The 18,474-nt window shown below is 41.9% G+C and overlaps 1 protein-coding gene across 1 annotated transcript in view; it reads left to right on the forward strand.

Annotated features, from left to right (window-relative positions):
• SCN11A (sodium channel, voltage-gated, type XI, alpha subunit) overlaps positions 1-18,474 on the forward strand; it is a 134,575-nt gene that overhangs the window by 32,130 nt on the left and 83,971 nt on the right. The window contains exon 2 of the mRNA XM_010835570.1: positions 12,813-12,946. Within this exon, the coding sequence (XP_010833872.1) occupies positions 12,813-12,946 (134 nt within the window). The remainder of the gene's footprint in view (positions 1-12,812; positions 12,947-18,474) is intronic.

Here is an 18,474-nt window from a genome sequence, read left to right on the forward strand (position 1 = left end):
CAACTTCACTTCCCTCTTTCACTTTCATCAAGAGGCTCTTTAGTTCCTCTTCACTTTCTGCCGTAAGGGTGGTGTCATCTGCATATCTGAGGTTATTCATATTTCTCCCAGCAATCTTGATTCCATCTTGTGCTTAATCCAGCCCAGTGTTTCTCATGATGTACCCTGCATATAAGTTAAATAAGCAGGATGACAATATACAGCCTTGACATACTCCTTTCCCAATTTGGAACCAGTCTGTTGTTCCATGTCCAGTTCTAACTGTTGCTTCTTGACCTGCATTCAGATTTCTCAAAAGGCAGGTCAGTGTCTTCCCATCTCTTTCAGAATTTTCCACAGTTCATTGTGATCCAGACAGTCAAAGGCTTTGGCATAGTCAATAAAGCAGAAATGGATGTTTTTCTGAAACTCTCTTGCTTTTCTGATGATTCAATGGATGTTGGCAATTTGATCTCTGGTTCCTCTGCCTTTTCTAAAACCAGCTTGAACATCTGGAAATTCATGGTTCATGTACTGCCAAAGCCTGGCTTGGAGAATTTTGAGCATTACTTTGGTAGTGTGTGAGATGAGTGCAATTGTGCAGTAGTTTGAGCATTCTTTAGCACTGACTTTCTTTGGGTTTGTAATGAAAACTGACCTTTTCCAGTCCTGTGGCCACTGCTGAGTTTTCCAAATTTGCTGGCATATTGAGTGCAGCACTTTCACAGCATCATCTTTTAGGATTTGAAATAGCTCAGCTAGAATTCCATCACCTCCACTAGCTTTGTTAGTAGTGATGCTTCCTAAAGCCCACTTGACTTCACATCCCAGGATGTGTGGCTCTAGGTGAGTGTTCACACCATCGTGATTATCTGGGTCGTGAAGATCTTTTTTGTACAGTTCTTCTGTGTATTCTTAGATGCCCATTTAATTGAACTGACATTAGGCTCTCTTGATCTGTCCTCCATGTTTCCCAACCCCTCTTACTTATTTTGCATAATTTTGAGTTCTTTTGCTGCATTTTTGTTTAAGTTCTTTATATTTATCTTCCAGCTTTAAATTTTTCTCTGCCTATGTGTCTAATCTGCTGTTTAACTTGCACACTGCATTTCTACTTGTAGTTGCTAAATATTTTAATTTGTAGACATTCTATTTTGTTCATTTAAAAGTTTGCCAAGATCATTCTTTACACTCTCTTGTTTCCTGATATTTTTTCCCTGTTGGTTCTTAAATTTTCTGTCTGATAATTCTGCTACCTAAAATCTTTGTGTTATCCACTGCTTTTTCTGGGTCTCACTGACAGTGACTTACTTCGTCTGATGTTTGTGATTTTGATTGTGAACTGCTAATTTCTATTAAAGCTTTATTTGTGGGAGTTGCTTAAGACCTGGATCAGAGTGAAACTTCTCCAGAAATGATTTGTGTTGTTTTTGCTAGCCTCCTTCAAGAGACAGTTTTATTTCTTGTTCACCTTTTTGGGTGTAGCTCTTTGGTGCTTCAGTTTTACACAGTGCACTCCTCTTAAATATCCTACTTTAGAGACCTCCAGACTGTCTGTCCTGCTCCACACTCTGTGCAGCCATTTAAAAGGCAACATAATTATGGTCTTGAGGGTGTGGCAAATGTTGTTTAAATAAAGGTCATTCCAACACTCTCTTTCATCCAGGGATTTCTGTTTTCTCTTTATTTATAGCATCCTCAGATCTTTTAAATGTTTTAATTTTTCATCTTTTAATATTTTATCTAGTATTTTAATTGTTTCAGTTGCAAAATTATATAGGGTATTTACCTCTCTATGTCATTCCAGAGTCCTCTTCAAGCTTCACATTTTCTTTATATAAAAACCATTATATATATATATATATATATACACACACACATATACACACACACACACACACACACACACACATATATATTTAGTAGTGACTCCTGACTTCAAATAGAACCTGTGAGCCTCTAATTAACAAGCATGTGAGAAAGTTTTTTCTCTTGAGATTATATTTATTTACACAAAGTTTCATGGAAAGGAGTATAGCAACTAACTTTTTCTTGTGATAAAACTGAAGGATGAGAATAATGTTTAAACATAAATATAAATTTAAATTAGGAAAAAGAACATGGTCTTCAAACTTACACCTGTGCTATGTCTTACAACTCCTTTTATTTCTGTATCATAAAAATATCTTTTGCTAACCCTCAGCTGGTAAAGAATCTGCTTGCAGTGCAGGAGACCCAGGTTCAATTCCAGGATTGGGAAGATCCCCTGGAGAAAGGCATGGCAACCCACTCCAGTATTCTTGCCTGGAGAGTCCCTGTGGACAGAGGAGCCTGGGGGACTGCAGTCCATGGGGTTGCAAAAAGTCGGACATGACTGAGTGACTAAGCACAGCACAATGTTTGTTAATTTGTCTTATAGATGTAAATTTCCACATTTGAGCATTGTGTGCCATATCATGTAACTATAACTCTCTAGGCCTTGCTATTAATTGTCGTATAAACATTACTTGTGAAATTCTGTTCTATGGCAGATCTGTATTGTTTCTAAATTTCTTTCTTTGATTTTAGTGTTATCAGATTTACATTGTCTGCCTCTTCTCCCTTTCTCTATGCAATTATTAATGTATTCCCAGACTCTAACACGTTCTTTGTCTTAAGTGTTAGAAACTTTTTTTTCTGGTCTATGCAGTCGACAATGAATTCAATATGCTTGCATCTGCACTCCCAACTGAGTGAAGGTAGAAGTTATGTCTTACTCATTTCTGGGTCTAAGTGCTTTATAATTTCATAGGAGCTCAGGAATGTAATGAATAGAACTCAGGAATATAATGAATAGAATAGAAACAGAAGAAAAAAAGAATCAAAATCCAGGTTCTTGAATAGCAATTAAATCTGCTGTTGAGGCCACTGGGCTTTCTTCAGGGTGCGAGATGTCTGAGTGGGGCCCAGCAGGGGCAGGGTTAGTGTTCAGAGCCCAGGGCATCATCAAGAGATTTCCTGTCACTCAGCCCAGCCTTTTGACTCTCTTTCTTAGCCACCTGGCTGCCAACTGCCTGAGCCAAAGGAGCCTCAGAGTGTGGGTGATGGGACCCCGCCACCGAGGGATGCTGGGGAGGGAGGCTGGCCCAGTCATCTCTGCATGATGGCTCTGTGGTCCTGGGGAAGCTACAAGCTGGAGACTACTCCCACCTCCCCTCCCCATCCCAGGCCCAGCATTTTGTTTCCTCCAATTAACTGTGCATAACAACAAGGAGTGAAACCAAGTGATTTAAGTAATAATTTATCATGTTCAGTTCACCATTAACAGCCATCTAGTGTTTCCTTTGCCCTTTTAAATGAGTCTTTGTTCTGGTGCTCAGCTCTTTAGTGTATTCCATAAGCTTTTAGTGCATGCTTTCCCTCCCTTGCTCCCACTCTCCCTCCCTCCTCCTGCCTTCCTTGAGCTCTGAAGCACCAGTGTCTTTCTGGGAGCAGCTGAGCCACCTGTCATCTAGCATCCTTGTCCCATTTAATAGAGAACTTGAGTGTTAATATGTGAGCGTGAACTCCAGGCTGGGTGCTGAGAGATGCAAGGGAAAAGGATACAGTCATTGCCCTGGACTGGCTTTCAACCTAACTGGGGTGGGGTGAGGCTCATCCAACATGAAGTGGTCAGAGGAGGGGACAGAATTTGTCAGTGTCAGCCAAGTAAGGCCTTGCTATAAGGAAAGCTCCCTGGAGGAAAGGACTGAAACCAGTTCGGAATGTTGGTGGGGATTTGGGGAGAAAGTAGAGGAGAGGGCAGCTCACACAGGGGCTGGAGGTAGGCACAGGTGTGAATTTGGGCAAAAACTGGGGTGAGGGCAGGTGAGGTCAGGGAGGTGAACCTTAGCCAGCCTAGCGCTTGGTCTTTTGTCTGCCTGCTTGCTAGTTGGTCTCTTCTATGAAATCACCTGGTCTGTAAGCCTCTTTTTCTTAACCCTGTGGTTTCTAGGGTATAGAGAGCCCCTTACAGAAGAAATCAGACAGTGGCCCCAGTGAAGTCTTAGGTTTTCTTGGTCTATTTACTTTCATGGCTGTACTCTGTTGGGCTGTGTATGTGTATATGAGTGAGTGAGTATGTTGAGGAATGAACACCTTGGCTCTCAGGGACTCTCATGAGACCCTTGTATTTCTGGACTTGGGGCCAGGGTGGTAATAACAGAGCTGGGGCAGGAGGGGCCATAGTTTTGAGTCACTGAGGCTGTGAGACCCTAGGCCCCTGACAGAGGCCCTGAGAGCAGATCTGTCCGTACCTGAGGTCTGTTTGGCTCCCTGATGGTGGAAGATGGGACTAAGGATGGGAAGCTGGACCTTCGGAGGGTCTGAGGGAGCACCCTCCTCTCGAGCAAGGTCCCAGGGCTCTGGGGCCATGTTGCGGGTCCCCTGGTCCAGGAGTGCACAGCCCAGGGCTCTAACCCCTTCTCAGAAGGAATCAGTATATTGGGCGAGGAGTCTTACTGGCCTCTCAAGGAGCCAAAGTGCTAACAGGTTTGACTGCCCAGGGCACTGATCATCCTGGAGGGAGAAGATACAGGGACCCCATGGTCTGACTGTCTAGGCATCTAGGAACCTGTCCTCACATGCTCACTTCAAAGTGTCTCCAGGCTAAAATGTCTTAAAAATGAGACCTCGGCGGTGGGGGGCGGGAATATTCCCTAAGATTTCATTTTAATTTATGAAATTGAGAGCAAGCAAAATAAGACAATATTGCCTTTAATTCCAAATGATGGCAATCCAGTGAGGTGGAGACATACTTCTTTACTAAAATGTTTTCTGGGGATAGCATATTATTTGTTTAAAAAAATAATCAGAGAGATTGCTTGAGATGGAGGGTGAGACCCCAAGGGCATGCATGTAAAAAAGAGGGGGACATCTTTGAAACTGTTACGCTCAAGGCATCAAAAGAAATTTGCCTCATTCCTGAGAGGTAAGATGGTAGGAAATTTAGTTGAATAGAAAGAATTGAGTCCAGTGGAGTTGGGGAAGGCCAACGGAGATCCTCCAGGGCCGGAAGTGAGGGGCAGTAGGATTGGATACAGGTCACAGAGAGGTACATACAGGCAGCTAACGTCTGTGGTCCAGTGAAAGAACGCGTTCTTTTAACGGTAACGGATGGCCACAGGGGCAAGCATGCCTGCGGAGTTTGGTTGGGCCACTTTATACAGAGGTAGCCAGTGAGCTTCTGTGCTTGGGATTTTAGAAAGAGAACTGAGTCTCATCCAGTGTAGATTTTGACATGAAACAGTTAACCCGAGGCCGCGTGGTAAACTGAGGAGGAAGGTCTTCCTATGTCTAATGTGACAGCCATTCTGTTTCTGAACTTAAACCTTAGTGGATATTGTCTCTCTTCTATATACATTGTGAATTCATTTCCAGATGCCTTTAAATTTGCTCTAGAAATACCAACATCCACTTTATGCGTAGTCAGGAAAAAGCAGAAAAAAAAAAAAGCTGAAATGTCATCTCAGGGATACTGAACTACAGCCCCTGGACCACCTTCAGCCTTCCAGGGATGGTGGGGAGGGGTTGCGGGGTGGGGGAAGGAAGGGAGGATGGTAAGGGAGAGGGTTGGGAAGGCAGCTGCACAGTCAGGTCAGCTGTGTTTCTTCCTGTCACTGCAGCTCAATTCCTTTCCTCTGCATTCCCCAAGGAGTGACTGTGCAGATATCTGATGCCATGCAGGCCATTGGGCTTTTGTTCAAAGCCTAGACCCGTTCTTCCCTTTTATAAGCTTGATGGTGCTGTCACTTTAAGACTTTGCCTAGCCTTTTTACTTCCCTTCCTCTCTAACAAGACCAAACTGAGAAGAATGAAGCCAGGGTAAATTGAGAAAATATTTGAAACCTATTAAGTGTGGCTACAAGTTTATTGCAATTCTTAAGTTAATTATATCCTTTTTGACTTCCAGCCAGTCCCTTCACTGGGCTTCCATATAGACTTGGCCACCTATCCCAGCCTCAGGCTGGCAGCATGCCTATCTGCCTGCCTTGTTCCTTCACTCCTTCCTTCCCACCACCTCTTCCCCCTCCCTCCTACACAATTAAGTCAGCAATCCTCAGTAGCTACTACCTCCTGGGGCCTAAATGTAACTGGGAGTGTGGTGAGTATAAAGAGTTTGAAATGTGTGTGTATTTGTATCCATGTGAGGGGCAGGAACGTGGTACACAGTGGAAGGTCACGTATGTAAACACTGCCTCTTGCCTCAGGCACAAACATTTATTTTAGCTTGTACCCTGCAAAGTGTTATCCCCAATCATTTAAATTTCATGGGTTCCTGTACAATAGGTGTTATCACTGTATATCCAGGTGTTTATGGATGAAGCAACTGAGGCTCAGAGAAATTTTACAAAGACATTGATCACATAATTATTATAAGGATTTGATTTAGATTGTACCTGAGTGATCTAGTGGTTTTCCATACTTTCTTCAGTTTAAGCCTGAATTTTTCAATAAGGAGCTCATGATCTGAGCCACAGTCAGCCCAGGTCTTTTTCTCTTTTTTCTGACTGTGTAGACCTTCTCCATCTTTGGCTGCAAAGAACATAATCAATCACATGCAAAGAGATAGAGGAAAACAGCAAAATGGGAAAGACCACAGATCTCTTCAAGATAATTGCAGATATCAAGGGAACATTTCATGCAAGGATGTGCACGATAAAGGACAATAATGGTAAGGACCTAAGAGAAGCAGAAGAGTTTAAGAAGAGGTGGCAAGAATACACAGAAGAACTACATAAAAAAGGTTTTAATGACCTGGATAACCACAATGGTGTGGTCACTCACCTAGAGCTGGACATCCTGGAGTGTGAAGTCAAGTGGGCCTTAGGGAGCATTGCTATGAACAAAATTAGTGGAAGTAATGGAATTCCAGCTGAGCTTTTTAAAATCCTAAAAGGTGATGCTGTTAAAGTGCTTCACTCAATATGTCAGCAAATTTGGAAAACTCAGCAGTGGCCACAGGACTGGAAAAAGTTAGTTCTCATTCCAATCCCAAAGAAGGGCAATGCCAAAGAATGTTCCAACTACCATATGGTTGCACTCATATCACATGCTAGTAAGGTTATGCTCAAAATCCTTCAAGCTAGGCTTTAGAACCATGTGAACTGAGAACTTCCAGATGTATAGGCTGGGTTTAGAAAAGGCAGAGGAACCAGAGATCAAATTGTCAACATTCATTGGATCATGGAGAAAGCAAGGGAATTCCAGAAAAGCATCTACTTCTTCTTCACTGACTGCACAAAAGCCTTTGTGTGTCTCATAACAAACTGTGGAAAATTCTTAAAGAGAAGGGAGTACCAGACCTCCTACTTGTCTCCTGAGAAGCCTGTATGAGGGTCAAGAAAGAAGCAACAGTCAGAAACCAGACATGGAGCAACTGACTGGTTCCAAATTGGGAAAGGAGTATGACAAGGCTGTATTATTGTCACTCTGCTTATTTAACTTCAATGCTGAGTACATCATGTGAAATGTCAGGCTGGATGAAGCACAAACTGGAATCAAGATTGCCAGGAGAAATATCAACAACTTCAGATATGCAGATGATACCACTTTAACGGCATAAAGTGAAGAGGAACTAAAGAGCCTCTTTATGAGGGTGAAAGAGGAGACTGAAAAAGCTGGCTTAAAACTCAGCATTCAAAAAAGATCATGGTATCCAGTCCCATCACTTCATGGAAATAGAAGGGGAATAAGTGGAAGGAGTGACAGATTTTTATTTTCTTGGGTTCCAAAATCACTGTAGACAATTACTACAGCCATGAAATTAAAAGATATATGCTCTTTGGAAGGAAAACTGTGATAAACCTAGACAGCATTTTAAAAAGCAGGGACATCACTTTGCTGGCAAAGGTCCATTTATTCAAAGGTGTGGTTTTTCCAGTAGTCATGTACAGATGTGAGAGCTGGACTCAGAAGGCTGTGTACAGAAGAACTGATGCTTTTAAATTGTGGTGCTGGAGAAGACTCTTGAGAGTCCCTTAGACAGCAAGAAGATCAAATCAGCCAATCCTAAAGGAAATTAACTCTGAATATTCATTAGAAGGACTGATGCTGAAGCTGAAGCTGCAATACTTTGGCCACCTGATGTGAAGAGCTGACTCATTGGAAAAGACCCCAATGCTTGGAAAAACTGAAGGCCAAAGGAGAAGGGGACAGCAAAGGATGAGATGGTTAGATAGCATCACTGACTCAATGGACATGAATTTGAGTAAACTCCAGGAGATAGTGGAGGACAGAAGAGCCTGGCGTGCTGCAGTTCATGGGGTCACAAAAGGTTGGATTTGACTTAGTGATCAAACAACAACAACATTTTATGTCAACTCAACTAGGACCAGAGAAAGCCAGTGTACAGTAAGATAGGAGAGCAAAGAGCCTGGGGAACAGTAACAGAACCAAGAGATGAGGAGAAGCAGAACCTCCTGAATATCCTGCAGGTCTTCATTCAGTCTGTGGTTCTATTCCATGAGAGTCAGTAGCTTCTCTTCCCTTGGATTCTGTATGACATTCCCATTCCTTACCAATAAAATCTCTTTCTCTTTTTTTTTTGCTTATACAATATACTAGGGTTAGGATTTCCTTACTTGCAACCAAAATAATCTTCAATAATGCATATCAGAAAATGGAAGCAGTGAGCTAAGTGCTAAATATAGGTATAAGAAGTGAATAATAGGAGTTAGAGGATGGAGTAGTTTTTGCTGTGTGTTGCAGGAGATCTCATGAGCTGGACACTGAAGCCTTGCTCACAGCCTACATGTATGTAACCATTTGGCAAACCTTGTTGAGATGACAGAAGAATACACAGGAACCATCTTTTAACAAGTTTTCAAGCCCAGCAGATGCTCTCGGTACCCATGCTACACTCCCTCAGACTACCTCCGATTTCAGCTAATATGTGGTGGACGGCTCCTGTGCTCTAACAGCATCCCACCTCAGTGGTCTCTCTTGCTTCTTTTGGCTTTTCTGTCTCAGTGGTTTGCCACAGGAGCTCTCTCGGCCCATGAGCAAGCATAACCCAGAGACTGGAGGTCAGAGAGAAATTAACCTCAACAGAGACTGGAGGATCTACTTCCAAGATGGCTTACTCTCATGGCTGATAAGTTCGTGCCGGTTATTGGCAAGACACCTCAGTTCCTTCCCATGTGGAGTCTCCACAGGGCTGATTGAGTGTCTTCACAGCACGGTGGCTGTTGGCTCCCTGCAGAGGAGCAGTCCAAGAGACCAGGGAGAAGCCGCATTACCTTATGTGATTGAGACTCAGAAATTACACACTGTCACTTCTGCAATATCGTGTTGGTTATACCTGTCCAATTTGGGATAGGACCACGTAAGAATGTGAATATCAGAGGTAAGGGTCACTGAAGCCATTTTGGAGGCTGATTATCATAATGTCCCTGTGGGCAACCCTCAGCCTCTAAGGGATATAAGCCAGAGGACAAATGCCCAGCTTCATGATTCTCAAATAAATTCTGCATTTCCTCAGAAACTCCTGAGAGAGGCTGAGCCTCCAATCTGCCATATCAGCTGAAGTGTACACCCTTTATTGGCTTTTCCTCCTTCTTAGCCTTCCATTTCTCTTTCCTTCATGCATGTTTCCTGTGATCCACCTCCCAAACAAACTCTTTCACTGAAGGACTTGTCTAATGCTTTTGGAGGAACTAAAACAAACTAAAACACAAAGGTAGTATCTAAAATAATCTTGAAATGGTGTGGAGCCAATCACAAAGGTGATGTACTGTGCTATTGGAATATTGATGACTAATCATGTAGAGGAGGCTCACAGAGAGATGGCATGGTCATGAAAACTTCATGGAAGCAGCAGGAATTGAGAAATGGAGGGACTGGGGAAAGGGGCAGGAAGAAAGGCAAGAGAAGGGCAGCTTTAGCAATACTCTGGGTGAGGCAGGGGGCAAAGAAGAGGGATGTGGCTGGAGCAGGAGTAGTCAGTACATGGGGCAGTCTCCCAGGAAGGGGCAGGGGCAGACTGTTCATTGGGAAGGCCATTACAACAGTCCAGTGAGAGGTTAGAAGGGCTTTACCTCTGAGAATGAAGGCTAGAAAGGAAGAGCAAGATCGTACAGAGCCAGACACATCAGAGCCAGATTGATAGGACTGAGGAGCCTGTATTGGGTTTCAGAAAGGACTATGAGGTTAGTAGTTCTCTTATTCATTTGCAAATAATTATTAAGCACCTAGTAAATATATACAGTTTTAAGAATATGGCCATAACAGTGAATAAGATCATGAAACTATGTCTTCAACAAGCGTGTTTTCTGTAGGGATATATCTGGGAATCTCCCTTAGGACCTTAAAGGTAAGTACATCCTTGGAAATGGATTCTGGACTTCCTAAGATGTATGTTCCCAGAATTAGTCACAACCAGTTCTCCTTGGTTTGCTCATTTTAAGTTTCCCCACAAAATATTCTGTTCCCTTTGACTGCTCTTACCTTCTGCTGTGCTGGACATCACACTCTCAGCATCACTCATTTACATGGATATCTTATTGTCAGTGAGATAGCAGTGGTGCATGTTAGGGAAACAAAGGATTTGGTGGTTATACATAAAATAATCAGAAGCATAAGACAGTGCCAGAGCTGTGCCTTTGGCTAAAACAAGTTCCTGTTCAAGCTTGGCAATATCAAAGTGGTGTGCAAGGCCATGCAAAGCATCCCTTCATCTCAGCCTCCCCCTCAGCTATCCCCATGGAACCACTTGAGATTCTCTACACAGTCTTATCTTTCCAGGCTGGTGTGACCTGGCTTATGCTTTTCCCGAAAAGCCCATCCTTACTTTCGCTAAATATTGAGTTCTTACTCATTTTCTGAGCTTCTGTTCAAATCCCACCTCTTCTTGGAAGCCTTCCCAGAATGAGTTACTCTCTGTTCTATGCTTTGAAGGCCTTTGTTTGCATCTTGCTTGCTGACCTTTGATGTTCCCATTCTTGTTTTGTAGTTCTTTGAACACATGAAGTCTCTTTCTCATAAAGAGACTGCAGACTGCTCAAGGGCCCACATCTCATTATAGTATTTCCAAGTACTCTGAAATAGTGGAGGTTCAATGTCATCTTTGCGAAATCAGCAGATGGGAGGCATGGTTGCTGCTAAAGCAGATGCACCATACTTGACCACTGATGCTGAAGTGGATCACCTTATCAGATGGTCGGACTGAAACTGGCAACGTCTTGCTGCCTACTAGCACTTGAGGAAGGTGACGATGCTATATGGTTCGAGGTATGCAAATGTGAGTGCTCTTGCATTGGCATCTCATGTTACAAGGAAGTGTGGGGTCTCAACCACTGGACCAACAGGGAAGTCCCTCTGCTCAATTTTTCAAATGCATGTATGTCTTCCCTAAGTTCCCCATAGGGAAGGTGAGTCTGGGGGAAGTCCTGAATGCAAGCCGCATGCTGCTTGGGCGGCCTGTGTTTGTGCAGTACTCTTAGTCAATTAAGTCCTTACCCCTGGAATAATTTTCACTTCCTTGGAGATGGAGCTAGAAAGATTCTTTGAAACTTCAGAGTGGGAAGTCTGAATCTGACTTAATAGCTTAGGAAAATAATATTTGCAAAGAGTTTATATTAAAAAGGCCAGGGCCTCTTAAGATAATGGATTTACAGGCCTCCTTTACCTCTTCAAATGCACACATTTCTGTCCATGTAAAAAATGCTCATTAACTCTGAGCGCTTCTTATTCTTTGATCTTCTCTTACTCTGAGAGTCACCCTAAAATCAGACAAGGGTTTAAAACGGTCATATACACTGTGCCGGGCCTGGTGCTAATCTCATCCCACATGTGCAATTTCATCCTTTCCATGGGGTCTAGGTGTTGAGGCAGTAGGGGGAGAAAAACAACCAGGACTGTTCTCTCTTAAATTAAGATATTATATCTAGTGTTTGCAGAGTGTTTTCACAGATACAATCACATTTGCTTCCTGAGGCTAAGAAGATTTGGAAGATTATCCCATTTTATAGGGAGAAAATAAGAACTCAGAGCAATTGAGTGATCTGTCCAATATCACACAGCTTTGAATAGTAGAGCCTAGTTCTTCTGACCAGAATTCAGTGCCTCTTCTCGCAGGATGAAAAATCTGCCTATGATTCCAATCCAACACTCCTTTAAACAATTGCTTCCTACCTCCTGCTTCCTTGTAAACACTCATATTGTGTCCTTAACCTCAGTTCACCATCAGCTGGCCTCTGAAAGGTAACAATGGCTGAAAATAGCTTATGGTATGACACTGCCCAGCAGGATTTCATTTTCCCCTAAGAATTAACAAAACAGAAACCTACATAGGAGAGTTTGAGTTTGGTGACAGGCCCATTGTGGAGTTGCTTTGGTGGCCAAGGGGTCTTATTGGTGTCCCTTATGATAAATACATAAGCAAGCATGTATTTTCATAGTTGTGAACCCCGGTGTTGATGGCGCAAGAGAAGAGAAAGTTGGAGGAGCTGAATGGGTGCCCTGTGAACAGTTTCACATTGTGGACCTTGGTAGGTTCTGGGGGATGAGACCCTACGGCCCCAAGTTAGCTGACCTTCAAGCTAAGCTGAATGCAGAAGCAGCATGGCTTTTCAGATAGAGTTTTCTATATTTTCTCACCCACTTGGATGAGGCCAAAGGAAAAAAAAAACAACCTGTTTCTTTATTAATGATGCTTTCTGCAGAGTTAGATTAAGCACTGATTAAAGGCAGATGCTTCCAAAGTATAAATGTAAGTATCATCTCAGTCACTTCTCCGGTTACAGGGTTTCCTACACGATTCTTTAAAATCACTTTGGCTCACTTCCCATTCGCCTTCCTCTATGCTCTCCACCCAGCTTGGAGCCGCCCCTCCCAGAAGGGCTTCAACTGTCAGGAGCAGAAGCTTGGACTCTGTGAGAGACTTGCTCTGTGGAGAGCTTCAAGAGGTGCCACGGGAGCTGCTGCCTGGAGCTGCCTTACCAGGAGGAAGGTAAGTCTTCCGGGCTGGGAGCAGCCCTGTTCTTCTGTCCTTTCAAGGCTGGACCTGCCACTATGGAACTTGCTGATTTTTTTCATCACGGTGAAGTACGGGTCTTCTGTAACATTTTCCTGCTCAAATCAGAGGCAGAGACCAGGTACCAGGATACATGGCTTAGGTAATAGGGTCCATCAGGTGATTCTCCTCCTTTCAAGTGCTCTGAGAGGGCATGGGGATAGAAGATGGTCAGCTGGCTGGCCTGGTAGGTGCTTGCAACCCTGGACTTTGAGTCAGAAACTGGGCTTTTCTAGAAATGATGTGTTCAAGTCTTGGTCTCCATCTGAGGCTATGGTGCAAATCCTCCAAACATTTTCTGAATTCCCTGTGGCCAGTTAACTTAATCAGAAATTGATATACATGAGGGTGTTTTTGTTTTGTTTTTTTAGAAGAGCTAGCACCTAGCTTGGGATTGGCTTTGGACGGAGATCAAATTGTGTTAAAGTCTGTACATGTTTGCTTTCTTTCTGATTTTCTTATGGGATCTATGAAGGAGGAAGAGTATGTATATATTCTTGTAGCCCACATTAATGAATATGACTTATGCATCACCAAAGTTGGAACTTGTTATGGGGACCACCACCCAAAATGGATGAAAGGGCATCCTGTAGAGTATAGTCACCGCTGGACTCTCTGGCTTGGGTGAGTGGGAGGGTGTCATGGTGGGGCCCGTGGGATGCCTGTGGGAGTGACATGTGAATGGTAGCAGTGAGGCTGATGTTCAGGGAAGAATGCCACACACAGTGAGGGTGCCATCCACCCAGCCCAGCTGGAAGCTGTGTGCCTTTTTCCTCCTGACTTCCTTCTGTCACCTTCTTGGACTGTCTTAGCTTAGGTATAACAATGTAGGCGGATAGGTGGAATTGCATGAATTGAGATTCTCCAGCACTTACAGGATCATAGGCAAGTATTTCCATTTCTCTAAGTCCTGTTTTCTTTTGTAAAATGTGGATGGTATTAAAGTATCTACCCTGTAGCTCTCTTGGGAAATTATGAGAGATAATCTATTTAAAGTGTTTGACAGTGCTTAGCCCATGGCTCAGACTCTTATTAACCTCAGGGTGGACCTTTGGCATTTTAGATTGTGTGGACCAGATCCATGGCAAAAGGTTCTGGTTGTACAGCTGCAATCCTTTTGTGACTTCCTCTTACTGGTTAGGGAAAAGTGTGAGGGTCGAGCTCCTAGACAAAACTAGCAAGAAATACTAGTTAAAGGAAGATGTAAGGTTAAAATCTCTGCCTCTTAAGAGAGGGATTCAGCTTAATTCTAGATGAATATTTCTTTTCAGAAATCCCCCAAGGATAATATTTATCTCATTAGATTGCTCTGAGGATTAAATGAGATAATAATTTTGCCTGGAACAAGATAGACATCATTATATGACATCTATCATTGTGAAAATGTTTGAAATGTCATGTTAATTGAAAAATTCACAGAGTGAAATGGCATATGTATCGCAATGAGCGCTATGTAAATATATTCATAAGAAGACTACAGAAAAGAAATCCCTCCCAAATGTTAAAACTTGCATGTGGTCAGTAGCTTTGGTTTGTGAGTGATCATTTCCTTGTTTTCTAAATTTTCTTTAATGGATGATTCTATCAGCCCAAGCCCTGGCAGGAAACAGATAGCACATTCAAACTGGGCATTTTGAGGATGTTTTATTGAAGAGACATTTTATAAAAGTTCAGGCAGAGTTACAGTAACAGAAACAAGTTAGAGTGCTGTTCTCAGGTGTGTTGAGAATGGGGTGACATTATATTCCACGTCTGAAGGGGAAGGGGAATGTACTATAGAACCGGAAGTGAAGCTGTGTGGATAGAACCAGAAGGGAAGCTGACAGGAACTGTGCTGCATGCTGCCATCAGGGAGAGAGTTGGGAAAGAAATCCCTGCCTCCATTCTCCACTGTTCTCTGGGTCTCTCACTGGTGCCTCCCATTGGCCAAGCTCAACCAGAAGCCAGAGTTCAAGGGACCCCAGTGAGGGGGCTCCAGATAGATCAGCTCATGGGCATTGAGTAGGGTGGGAAAGGGTGGGAAGAGACCTGTAGAGCAAATTAAGATGGCCAGCACAGTAAGATTATGTAGCTGTTGTAATTATAGGTAAAATCATAAACAAGAAAGAAAAGCCTTTTGCTATCCTCAGTGCTTTCACACCATACTCTTCTGACTTTTAGCCTTCATAACTGTGCCTTCCTCCAGGCTCCCAAAGCCCCTGGTGCAGCTGCACTCATTGTATGGCTTCATCCTTCGTGCTTGACTTGCTTGATTCCCCACACCATTGTAAGACCCTGGAGGCTGGTAAGACCCAGCACATGAGTGAACGAACGATTGGAATTCAGATCTAAATAACTCTATAAAGCTATAGATTTGAATTAAGGTCTGGAGCTACTTAACAGAGAGTGGATTCCTGATGAATTTAGGGTCTCTGCTCACAGAAGTGAGGCCTTAGCCCTCCTTCCTAGGTGAGTGTTTGTTTTTTATTTGGTGGCAGTGGGCCCATGAGCCTGTTGAGCCCAGACAGGCCCTCAGAGGCCCTGACAAATGGCTCCCCACCTCGCTGGCCAGTTTAGCCTATCACCTGATGGGGGTCTGGCAGAGCATTCTCATGGGCCTCCCAGTCACCAGGATTGCCTTGGGTCAAATCATAATTCACATGGTCTCCTGGTTTAGGACTGTAAATTGAGATTAAGCTTGCTTCCTTTCTGACTCTAGGAGATTTAGAGCCTGTCTTTATACCTGATACTTTAACTCTCTGTTTTGAATTAGAGAATGTTTTGAGCCCTTGAAGAATTTTTGCCATCTTTTTTCAATCCTATGAAAGTCACATACATGCATATAACTCAAATAGCTCCAAAGGAGGAAATGTTGGGAAGGATAGAACATGAAAAATAAAATGTTTCCACCTTAACCAATATATCTAGTCTACTTTTAACCATTTCAGTTTTTCAGTCTTCTGGTCACTTAACTCTAAATAATTCTCTTATATGTCTGTTTCTTGATTTATCAAGTTTAAGTAAAAATTATTGAATTGTGACTGTGTGTAATGAAGGATGACTTCCTTGGTGGCTCAGACGGTGATGAAGGATTTAACTCCTTACAGTAATCCTTCTGCCTTTCTCATGATTTCTTCCAGTTTTTGTTCCCTGTATTTCTAATTTGGTTTTGCACTTAATTACCTGTGTAATTTTAAGGGATAAACTTGTACTGCTTGATGCGTTGACCTTCCATAGAATGTCGTATTTCTCTTAAGTGTTTAGGATGAGGAAGTTGGTGCCTCTGAACTTCCCTTCATCTTTTCTCTCCAACTTCAGCTTGTAACAGTATTTTATAACATTTATAACATTTTGAAGTCTATCCTGTAATTATAATTAATTTTTCTTTATGTATCAGATGATTGTTAAAAATAAAAACCTAATATATAACCTTCATGATATAGTGATTTTTGTAGCTATAAGTCTCTAAAACCAAGTACTATATTTGGACCCTTAAAGAAGGGGTGGACTCTGAAAGCACTGACCTTCTGCTGCGTGAAGGAGAATGTTCTAAGTGTCAGGTCACATGGACTCTCTTTTTTCCCTATTCTTATCATCTGTTGGCTGCTCAGATCGTTTAGTTGGCCTCATGTGTAAAACATGACTTTTTGAAGAACATTTTATTTTCATGAATTTTCTAATTATCTTTCTTTTCTTACTTATTAATAAGCCAGTTTCTTAATCATATATTTTTGTTAGAGAGAATTTACTTATTTATTTATTTTTTAAACATAAATTTATTTATTTTAATTGGAGGTTAATTACAATATTGTATTCGTTCTGCCATACATCGACATGAATCTGCCACAGGTATACACGTGTTCCCCGTCCCCTCCCCGTACCATCCCTCTTGGACTTTATTCTTGAAGACTTTTTCTTATGGTGTTCTGATTTCTGATTCTTGCTGGATAAAGACCATTGAGGTGCAGATATCCTGGAATAGTTTTATTGCACTCTTGGGTTGGGTACAGTATATCTTGGAGCCCATGCAGCCTCCATTTTTTGATTCTTTTTTTGCTGTTTGGGAGCATATACTCAATTTTTTTGGTAACGAATCATTTAATGTTAGAAAAATTTGCCTCCCCACTTGAGTATTAATGAGGCTTAAGAAAAAATTGCACTTAGCTAATTTAATTCTTTGTGGGCGCCCCTGGTGGCTCAGATGGTAAAGAATCTGCCCGCAATGCAGGAGGCCCAAGTTTGATCCCTGGGTCAGGAAGATCCTCTGGAGAAGGAAATGGCAACCCACTCCAGTATTCTTGCCTGGGAAATCCCATGGACAGAGGAGCCTGGAGGGCTGCAGTCCACAGAGTTGGACACTACTGAGCAACTAACATACACACAAATTAATTCTTCAATGAATTTCCATGCAATGAAATTATTTTCTGTACAGAAATTTTCAGAATTAAATATTTTTGTATTTGAATATTTCCAAATTGTATCATTTATAATTTGTGCCATATTTATTTTACTAATTCATTACCTTAATTAATTTTGCATGTGCAGCCTCTGTTTCTACAGTCCAGTTTTCCTGAGTCTACTTCTGTTAAAGAGTATTTGATTCTTCCATTAATTTTTTTCAGTTAATAAGAAAATTTTACTGCATGTGGTTTTATTTTATCAGATTTGAGTTGATAATTTTTATAAACTCTTCTTTTTTCCTGGGTCAATTTTTGTGGTTTTCAGTGTTAACTTTTTTTTTTCCTTCTTTAGACAGTTTATTTTAGTTGTTGTTATTTAAAAGAAGAATGCCAAAATAATTGTGGCTTAAGATTTGAATCTAAAACTTGTGTTGAACAGCTCTTGAATACATGTCATTATATCCAGGTTATTATCCAAAGCTCATGAGAAATTATCCTCTATAGATGCAAATGCTAATTTATACCTATTTATTATTGTTAGTCAGAAAATTCTTCTGATTACATTTTCCCTAATGGTTTCATACTTCCCCCCTCCTCCCAGTGTTACCTTTAAGATGTAGTTCTTTAGTTATTACATCGTCTATAACAAATTTTGATGTGTGCAGTTTCAGGGGGTTGTCAGTTTCATTTGTGTTGTTTATTTTTATAAAGTCTTTTTTACTCAAGAACCCAACCAAGATACCTCAGGGTCAGAACAGCAGGATCAGAGTGTCCATTTTCTTTTTTAATAGTCTCATTATTATGTCAAGAGCCCTCCACTGTATTTCTTGCTGCAACTTAGCATAAAGTCTAGTTTTTGCCATCAAGGGTCTTTACCTGGCTCAACCATTTTATAGGATCAACTAACATTCATATGCTATTTACAGCAAAGAACTTTATGCTTGTCTTAAATGTCTTTTATGAGCTCTAGAGCCAAACTCAGTAGAGTATCATATGCTTACTTCATTTGTATAAATTTGACTATACACGTTTATGAGAGAGAAGAGAGGGGAGAAATAGAAGGGGAGAGGCATGGAGGGAAGGGGA

The sequence above is a fragment of the Bison bison genome, unplaced genomic scaffold (genome assembly GCF_000754665.1).
Source record: "Bison bison bison isolate TAMUID 2011002044 unplaced genomic scaffold, Bison_UMD1.0 scf7180017864043, whole genome shotgun sequence".
NCBI classification, from domain to species: Eukaryota; Metazoa; Chordata; class Mammalia; order Artiodactyla; family Bovidae; genus Bison; species Bison bison.